The sequence below is a fragment of the Zonotrichia albicollis genome, chromosome 10 (assembly GCF_047830755.1).
Source record: "Zonotrichia albicollis isolate bZonAlb1 chromosome 10, bZonAlb1.hap1, whole genome shotgun sequence".
Taxonomy (NCBI): domain Eukaryota; kingdom Metazoa; phylum Chordata; class Aves; order Passeriformes; family Passerellidae; genus Zonotrichia; species Zonotrichia albicollis.
The window spans coordinates 30993621-31003646 of NC_133828.1; the positions used below are offsets into that span (position 1 = coordinate 30993621).

General features: G+C 54.8%; 1 protein-coding gene across 1 annotated transcript; it reads left to right on the plus strand.

Annotated features, from left to right (window-relative positions):
• The first annotated feature begins 5813 nt into the window (after positions 1-5813).
• Positions 5814-9732, plus strand: LOC102068137 (tubulin alpha-4A chain). The gene is made up of 4 exons (XM_005485225.4): positions 5814-5959; positions 7981-8203; positions 8338-8486; positions 8664-9732. The coding sequence occupies exons 1-4, from the start codon at positions 5957-5959 to the stop codon at positions 9633-9635; spliced, it is 1347 nt and encodes a 448-aa protein (XP_005485282.3). The 5' UTR covers positions 5814-5956; the 3' UTR covers positions 9636-9732.
• The last annotated feature ends 294 nt before the right edge of the window (positions 9733-10026 follow it).

Below are 10026 nucleotides of genomic sequence, written 5' to 3' on the forward strand. Positions count from 1 at the left end.
AAGCTTGGCAGGGTAGTAACTATTGAAGGGGAGAATTAAATCTCAAAGATGGTTAAGAGTTGTCTGATTTAAAGGCCACATTACAACAAAATTGCTTGAAGTAATTACTTTGAGAATTTTAGGAAGGGGCAGTCTTGTCACTTATTACCCTGCACATCCTCTGGCCACCCTCACACTTGATCAGCAGCAGTGTGGGATTCATTTCAAGACCCTGGATCAAACCGTGGAAGCCAGGGGAGCCTGGCAGGGGTCCCAGCAGCTCTTTGCTGATGATTCACTGTTGCAAACCAGCACATGGGTTCCTGCCTCGCCGGCACCACGCCCTCCTCACAGCAAGTTCCATCCCCGCCTTTCTTCCTGAGCAGACCTGTCATCTCAGTAACTGAAACCAGGAGTGTTTGGCAAGTGGGTCTTCCATGTTAATCAGCACCTAATAAAGCTGCTTAGGGTGCCCCAACATAGGCAGGAGTGCTTGGTGCCCAGCTCTTGCCAGACTCTGCATCCTCCTGCCTGGGAGGTGGCAAAGCTTTCCAGAATGTGCCCAGTGCCAGGCTATTAAGTGGCAGAACAAGAGCCAGGCTGTCCAGGCCACTCCATCACAGGGGAGGGCACAGCAGCCCTAGCTGTTCTCAGGGTGCCTGGAGGTGGCCTGTCTTAACGAGGAGGGACACATTAAGCATGAAAATTCAGCAGATTGGTGCTCCAAGACCTTGCAACAGAGAAATTCTGCCAAATAGCTGTTATTTCACATGCACAGCCTGCCATCATCTGGCTTAACTCTGCTAGGAGGCTCTCAGATACCAGTTTGAGCCAGGTATCCTCAAGATGGCCATTGAGCTCGAGGTGTCAGCCCACTGACTTGAGGCCACTGGCTCCCAGCCCCAGGCTCTGGGAGGAGCAGGAGGACAGCCCTTGTTTCACAATATCACACGCTCTCTGCACGCATCAGCTCCTGGCAGGAGCACTCTGGGAGCCATTACCCAGCAGTTATTAAATGCATCTTTTATCACATTAACTGTTTCCCTCTGACATCCAACAGTGCTTGGCCAGCTGCCAGCACCTCCTTTCTACTTTTAACAGCTCTACAGCAATCCCCAGTACTCCAGGCTAGTTTCTCCAGGCCCAGCTCTGCCCTTGGCTTGCCCTGGGGCGAACAAACTGTTTGCATTATTATACAACTCACTTCCACGTGTAAGTGTAAAACAAAACACCTTGCAGACATCTCTCCAGCCACGGGATGCTCAACTGCTCTCCAAAGGCCAGGGCACAGTGGGGTCGTTGTGAAGAAGCTTCTGTGACAGGAATTATTTCCTTTCCCAGTGGGTGCAGGACTGGCCCACCTGGCTGAGGTTTATGTACCTCAGAGGAGGGGGTGCATGTGCAAAGCTGCCCCGTGTGAATCTGCCATGTCCTGTGTGCTGCTTGGGGGCTCACTGCTGTCCCGCAGGCAAGGCATGAGCTCCTGGGAGCAGGGGAAGTGGTGGCAGCTTCTTGCCCCATCACTGCCAGCTCATGTCTCTGGCATTGCGACAGAGCTGGCCACAGCTTTGTTGCTGTTCTGAGAACTTGTAGGACAGGAAGGCCTAAAGGGCTGGGCATGAAGACATCACCATGCCTACATTTCTGTCTGGTGTATGGAGAGCCCCTTCAGCCTTCTGGGGTAACCCATATCCCTCCAGGAGCTCCTACCATCACACAACCTTGCAGAATTCATTGCACTTCTATTTCCAGGTATTCCTGCACTGCTTGTGCCATCACCAGCTCTGAGAGCTGACGGAGAAGAGGAAAAGCATCACTGGCACCTCCACAAAAGCCCATCAGCACTGCACACGGGTATTCCCTGAGAACATGGGCCCACCTCAGCCACTCAGTCCCTCTGCCACCCGCCTGGAGGCAGATTGTTCACACCAGGCATGCTCAGACCTCTGACATGAAGTCACTGCAATTAGCCAGGTGAGGTTTTATTTTGCTGCCGTGGGTGTGTAGCTGCCTTTCCCAGGACATGAAGAAAGGCAGGTGACACCGCAGCCAGGGCAGCTGGCTCTGAGCCAGGCAGGCTGCTCCCCCAGGGCCTGCCGTGCCTGAGAAAGAGCTCGTTCCAGCTTGTCCCACAGCCCCTTTTAGCCTGGCAGGCTGGGGCTTGGCTTGTGGGGCTGCCTGTGTCCCGGGAGTGCCTCCCGCTCCTGCCCTGTGATTCAGGGCTTAGGACTGTAGCGAGGTCTGGAATTAGCTTCATTGTTTCTGTGCCGGGGCACACGCTCTGGGCAATGCAGCACGCCTTGCACAATTGACTTCATTATATCTGAACCAGCAATTATGCTGCTGCTGCTCAGCTGCAGCAGAAAACTTCTGTCAGATCACTACTGTGCCCTACATCCCAGCAGGTCTCTAGGAGTAAATGCCATGTGTGGGTTGCTGAAGATGTTCAGTGAGGCCTTTATTGAGTCTCTTCTTGGTCTTCTGATTCTCCCCCTTCTTTCCTTGCAGCCTGTGATATCTAGCCTACCTTCTTTCTCATCTCTGGATCAGCTCTACCTACTCCAGATGAGGGAGGAGGTACTCAGAGGGCCCTCTGTGACCTAGACAAGGCATGTATATCTTAAGGAATGGCAGAGGGAACATCTTCTGCCCATCTCCATGCTGTGCTAGAATTTTTCAGGGTGGCAAAGTACGTCCCAAGTGCTGCCATAGTAGAATCTCAGCAGCACTGGGACATATGATGCTGGGCCATCAGCAGGAGCCAGCTGTGCTTTAGGGACCCTGCACAATGCTCAGTGGGACTCTGCTGAAGCAGTTGGCGTCACAAGGGCCTTGCTGGAACTCACATCTGCAACATGCAGTCGAGCTCCACGCTTTCAACAGACTTGTTGGTTGCACCAGCCAACCTTGTCCGGCCTGTGCCACAGCTGGAGAGCAAACTGCACAGGGCACTGATCGGCTGCAGGTACATCCTGGCTTCTCCACCTCCCCACCTGCTAAGAGGATTAAGGGCAGAGCAAGGACAGAGTGAGGGGTAAGCAGGGCAAGCACGGATACAACCTCTTTGGGAAGCTCCTGGCTGAGATTAGAGACACAGACAGGAGCCCTGCTCCCGAAGCACCTCTCACCATCCGGTCTTTGCTTTAAAGTGGGGGGCACAGTGGGCTTCCTTGCCAAACCCACAGCACAGCTGTGCTCTGTTCTACCTTCCCAAGAAGGACATGTCCCCAAACCGCCCCTGACACTGTTTGCTCTGCCTGGAGCAGGCAGGGTGGAACTGAGGTCTTAAAACTGGAACAATAGTTTGGGCTTTCCTCAGCAAGGAGAGCAGGGAACTGGGGTGTGGATGGGAGGTACTCAGGCTGGGCTCTGAACTCATCTCCTCCCCAGTTTCAGCTCTGGGTGCTTTAGGTGTGGCAGTCTTTAACATACTTCTGGAAGACAGCTATAGAGAGAGAGGCTTTGTTTGGGTAACTGCAAGCTCTGCTCAGAGATGTTCTTGCACCAGCCGGTACCTGCCAAGAGCTGGCTGGTTTCTGACAGTGGCAAGCAGGGCTCTTCCCCTGCAGCAGGCAGGGCTCTGCCCCTCAGGTATCTTCAGTGTTTTTCCCATCCTTCACTAAAGAGATGGTTGACTTCTGACTCTTTAGCCTAGAATTCTCCTTGTTTGCTATTTGCATCTCTCTCTGGTTGCTAATGCAGGGTCTAACTATGTTCTGAGCATCGATGAAAATGTTTCCTGAGCAATTCTTGTAATCGTGTGACTTCTGATGTTGTCTGAAAACATTTGCAAGGCTTTCTTAGATGTGTGGGTAACATCCCTGCAAGAGAGGGGTTGCCTCAGGACAAATCCAGCCAGAGTGAGCTCAGCCTCTGCTGTGTGCTTTCAGGCTGCTGCTACCAGCATCTGGCAGGCTGCTGAGCAGTTAGGCACTGACAAGATGCAGCTGATTGGTGCTCCCTGGATTTAGCCAGATGTTCTTAAGCATTTCAAAAAAGCTTAGACATCTGTTTGGGCATTTCAGATCAGAGGCACGTGGGGATGCGCAGCTCCCAATGACTCACGGCTCTCTTGTCAGTTATTCCCACTCCGATTGCCCAACAAAACAGCCTCTGAGTGGGTATTTTCACTGTGAACACACATTTGCAGCATTGACAAATCAGGGACATTTCACTCTCAACTCTCCACCACCATGGAACATAAACTGATCCATGATTTTGCACCCCTGAGTACCACCAGATCGTTATATGAATCTTCAGAATTTGGGTGAACTGCACAGCCTGACATGCTGCTGGCTGCCTAGCTCTGCTTCCAAGCATGCTGAAGGCATTTGTGCTATAAATGCCCCAGAATTAATTTGCACCGTGGAATTAAGGAGGGTTCCAGGACACACCCAGTGAGAAGTGACTCCCTGGCATCCACTACATGTTACAATGAACACCTTGGTGAAGATTTTCACAGGGAACATGATACCATCACTCCTTTTCACTCCAATTAACTTCTGGGGCTCAAATTTTGATGCCTTAGTGCTACCAATTACTCTCTCACTCTCATGGACTGTCTGCATCAGCATGGTCTGTGTTATCTAGTGATCTCTGAGGTCACTCAAAGGACATTTATACCACAGAGAGGCATTTCCAGAGTTATCCAGTCACCACAGAATCCTCTGCAGGTTCAGCAGCACTTATTACCTGGGGCATTTCTGTGGGGAAAAAAAAAAAAACACAACACAAAACTCAATATTTTCCCATCAACTTGATTAAACCCACTCTGATCCTCTGGCTCAGCCATTTAATCAGGTCTCAAAAATGTGTTGCTTAGACACCAGCACAGGCTTTGCAGTAGTGCTCTTGCAATCAGTCACTTTTCACATGCTCATCAGTGAAGGTGACACTTTCCAGGTGACTCAGGCACAAAGAAAGGCTATTGTGGGTGGATGATTTAGGTCCAGCTTTCAATTTTCAGATCAAGCTGAGAGATGACAGCACTTTTCAGTGAAAAATCATTAAGTCGGAGTGCTGAGGCAGATGCAGGGCTGGTTCTGCACCACAGTGGATGCTTTGAGTATTTTGGAAGGGGTAGGACACATTATTCTTTGTAGTAAGGCCAGACATCAGTGAAGTCACTGTAGATTCCAATCAAACCCTCCAAGGTGCTCCAAGCTCTCCCTGCACCCTCACTATTAATTTCATAAAACTTTGAGATCAGATCAAACCAGTGAAGGTAATGCAGAGCCAGGATGGAGAAGCAGCCCTGTGTCAGGCAGGGCTTTCAACACAGCCCTGGGGCACAACTGTGCTTGAGGGGCTTGACACAAAGGACAGGATTGAGTTTTCCTGCTTTTTTTTCAGTGATCTCCAAAGAGGATAGGAAAGTTTGGGCTCGTCTCTGGAGGGTTTCCTCCACCAGGGTTTCTTCCAGAGATTCTCCGGTGTTTTTCAAGAAGCCTTGGATGGCTGCCAGAGACCTGGCTCACTCAAGGATCACATCAGCACCTAAGCCCACCAGGAGGGAGGACCTGGCCAAGCTCTTTGCTGGTTTTCCTGCTTCAGCCCCCAAAGTCTCTCCTGGTTGTGCCTGGATGGTGTCTTTCACCAGCAGGACACCAAGCTGGATGGGGCCCTCTCTGTTCTTCAGCAGAACCCCTCTGCCAAGACTGGCAAGCGCAGCAGGAACAGCACTTATGCCCCACTGCCCTTTCCTCGGGGGGACCCCCGGGAGCCCCACTGAGGGGATGCTGCTCCCCGAATGCCCCACGAGTGCACCCGCCAGGCAGCACAGCCCCATCTATGCAAATCTATGCAAATATGCGCAATGCACGCAAATCTGTGAAAGCGCTCGGGCAGTCTCGGGCGGGGCGGCCCGCCCCGGAGCGCCGGTGCCGCCCCCGGTATAAGGCGGCGGCGGCGGGGCCGTCCCGGAGCGCGGAGCTGCGGCAGTCCGGGGACAGGCGGCTCGTGCGGCAGCGGCGGCATCATGGTGAGTGCCAGCCCCGGCTGCTCCCTCCCCCCGGTCCCGCCGGTGCTCCCCGCAGCGGGCCGGGCTCTCCGCGCCTTCCCGGAGGGCTCTGCCCGGAGCCCAGCAATGCGGGCAGCTGGCCACGGGAGTGCCCGCCGTGCTCCCCTGCCTTTGCCTGGCTTCAGTCTCTTCCTGAGCTGCTCCCTCCCCGGCTCTCAGCAGCCCCCCTTCTTCAGGCATCCCCTTGTACCCGTGGCAAGGAGGCCACCAGCGAGTCCCCCGGCTGCGGGGACGCCACGTCTCATCCCTCTGCCACTTTGAGTAGTGTCGGTTCCTGCCCGTGTCCCGCGGTGCCATCCCCGGTGCGGGGAGTCTGCCAGCCCCCCACGCTGCCGGCCCACAGCTGAGCTCCGGCAGTAAGCTGTGGCTTCCTTCACCCACTGCCTGCTCCAAGGGTGGGCATCACGGTGGGTGGGCTTCCAGGCTGCCCTGCCGCCGTGGTCCTGCGGCCATCTCTGCCTCATGAGCTCTCCAGCTGCCCTGGAGAGCATCCCAGCCCCAAGGTTTCCCGGGCACCCTGCCTGCTGTCCCGCGGAGCTGCGCTCCCAGCCCTTCCTGTGCCAGACTTTGCCGTGGAGAAGGCAGAGTCTACTGGCTGGAGAGCAGCAGTGCTGTGTCCTGGTGCTGCTGGGCTCTGCCCAGCCTGGTGTCAGCGCTGGGTCCCACAGAGCCGGTCTGGCTGCTGCTTGTTGTTGGGCTGAAGTGCAGTGAGCAGCATAACCCTCTGCCACCCCCATGCTAAATCACAGGGTCCCTTGCCGGGGAGCAGTCCTCTCTCATCTCCTCTTCCTTGATGTGCTTGCATCTGTGCCAAGTGTTTTCTGTGCCCTTCTGTAGAGGATCTTGGAAGACTTACCTCAGGTCTTAAGTCCTCAGGTCTTACCCTTAGCTTCTTGTGTTACACAACATTTATGGACCTGCTGGGAGGGATAGGTGGGGTATTGCTTTGCAATTGTTGCACCTCAGCTTTGGGAAAGGTGAGGACATGGCCTTCTGCCTCTCACCATGGCTATCAAGGGCTAATTTTTTTGCCATCCTTCACTGTCTCTGCTGGCTCTGAAAGGCAGCACCGAGAGCACTTTAGGTGCAGAGAGCCAGGACATGCTGCATCCTGTGCAACTTTGTGGGACAGCAGCCATTGCCCTGCTCCTGCAAAATGGCTGGTTCCACCAGCTTCCTGCCAGCTGACTCATACTGGGGCACCAGGCTCTGGGAATCCGCCTTGATTTGGATGCTCCTCTGACTCAGTTGTGCCTGATGACACATCCAAATCCCTGGCAACAGCAGGTCTAAGACACTGAATACTTTCATTCTTACCAAAAGAACTGCAGGCTCTGGGGTGCCTCCTCTGAAGGGAGTGAGGTGGTAGAGTCCACCATCACCTGGCTTCTCCTGGGGGACCCTTGAAGCTGTGAGCTAGGAGACCCTCCCACCTCAGCCTTTCTGTTGACTTAAAAAGTGCAGCTAACGCTTCCTCCCCCTCTAGAGCTAATTTAGGGAAGCTGAGCCTCACAGCATGGCAACCATTCATGTTTGTAAATCCCCCCTCTTGCTGGGCACCCATCCTCAGTGCCCTCAGTTCCCAGTGTCCTGGAGGTGCTCAGCCATCTCAGCCTCCAGCTCTGTTGTTGGAATAGCAACAGGGGCTGTGCCAGATGCTGCAGGGCCTCAGCCCTTATGCCACATGGATGTTTGGGCAATGGAGAAGATGCTCACTGGATGCTATCCAGGGCTGTGGGTGAGGCCAGTCCAGGGGATGGGTGGCCTGATATTCTGGGCTGCTGCAGATGGGTCTGCATCTCCTTGGGCCCCTGAGGTGGTCAGTGCAGTGATGCGAGGCAGAGCACTAGATGTGGGAGAAAGCAGAAAACTGAAATGGACACAGGCGCCCAGACACGAGGGCAGCGTGGCTTGCCCCAGTGCTTCCAGGGCTGTGCACTTCCTGCAGTGATTGCATTTCTGACCCTGCCTCCCCTCCGCAGCGCGAGTGCATCTCCGTGCACGTCGGCCAGGCCGGCGTCCAGATGGGCAACACGTGCTGGGAGCTGTACTGCCTGGAGCACGGCATCCAGCCCGACGGGCAGATGCCCAGCGACAAAACCATCGGCGGGGGGGACGACTCCTTCACCACCTTCTTCTGTGAGACTGGGGCTGGCAAGCACGTGCCACGGGCCATCTTTGTGGACCTGGAGCCCACCGTGATTGGTGAGTGCAAACTAACTGGGCTCTGATAGTGGTCATTATTTTGGGCAACAGCCCATTGCAGGACATTCCCAAGAGCGCTCTTGCTACCTTTCCCCAGATCTAGTTAGCGAATCAATTTTGCCACTCTCTCCTAGATGAGATTCGGGGAGGAGTCTACCGGCAGCTCTTCCACCCTGAACAGATGATCACTGGCAAGGAGGATGCTGCCAACAACTATGCACGTGGGCACTACACCATCGGCAAGGAGATCATTGATCAGGTGCTGGACAGGATCCGTAAGCTGGTGAGTGACTGCAGAGAGGGGATGTGTCTCCCTGGACTGGGGTGCAGCATCATTCGGGGTGGGAGCGTGGCGTGAGCTCTGCTGCACCTTGGGAGGAATCTGCAGCTACACAAAAGTCTAAAACTTCCCTCCAGCCAAGTCAGAGCATGAGGGAATGTTACTTGTCTCTCTCCACAGGCTGACCAGTGCACAGGCCTCCAGGGATTCCTGGTGTTTCGTAGTTTTGGAGGTGGCACTGGCTCTGGATTCACCTCCCTGTTGATGGAGCGACTCTCCGTTGATTATGGCAAGAAGTCCAAGCTGGAATTCTCCATCTACCCAGCACCACAAGTCTCCACTGCTGTGGTAGAGCCCTACAACTCCATTCTCACCACCCACAGTACATTGGAGCACTCGGACTGCGCTTTCATGGTGGACAACGAGGCCATCTACGACATCTGCCGCCGCAACCTGGACATCGAGCGCCCAACCTACACCAACTTGAACAGACTCATCAGCCAGGTTGTGTCATCCATCACGGCATCACTACGGTTTGATGGAGCCCTGAATGTGGATCTGACCGAGTTCCAGACCAACCTGGTGCCCTACCCTCGCATTCACTTCCCCCTGGCCACCTATGCTCCTGTGGTTTCTGCTGAGAGAGCTTATCACGAGCAGCTGTCAGTGTCAGAAATCACCAACTCGTGCTTTGAGCCGGCTAACCAGATGGTGAAGTGTGACCCTCGCCATGGCAAGTACATGGCGTGCTGCCTGCTGTACCGCGGGGACGTGGTGCCCAAGGACGTCAACGCCGCCATCGCCACCATCAAGACCAAGCGCAGCATCCAGTTTGTGGACTGGTGCCCCACGGGCTTCAAGGTGGGCATCAACTACCAGCCCCCCACGGTGGTGCCAGGGGGGGACCTGGCCAAGGTGCAGCGCGCCGTCTGCATGCTCAGCAACACCACGGCCATCGCCGAGGCCTGGGCTCGCCTGGACCACAAGTTTGACCTGATGTACGCCAAGCGCGCCTTCGTGCACTGGTACGTGGGCGAGGGCATGGAGGAAGGGGAGTTCTCCGAGGCGCGGGAAGACATGGCCGCTCTGGAGAAGGATTACGAGGAAGTGGGCCTGGACTCCTACGAGGATGAAGATGAGGGTGAGGAGTAGAGAAGCTACAGGCCTAAAAAGGACCATGCTTCCTGCCCCTATTGTCTGCAGAAACCCTTTGCAATAAACCATTTCAGATCTTCCATGTGTCCCAGTATCGCCCCAGCTGTATTGGTTTCTTGCCAGGTCTGGTGTGTGATGAGTGCTTCAGCCCTGCTACTGGTGCTGCTATGCTTCCTCCCAGCTCTTCTCCAGCTGCAGATCTCCCCTTGTGTGAGAGCCCCATAGCAGAGGGATCTGTCCAGGACACATGGCAGGCTCTAGGAAGGTGCTGGAGCACGTCCACCAAAGGGATCTGCAGGAGTGCTGCTGATGTGATAGAATTACCAAACTTAGGCATGGTGTCCTCTGTCTGGGAGTACCTCTGCCCTCAGCCTGCCCTGCTGCGCCA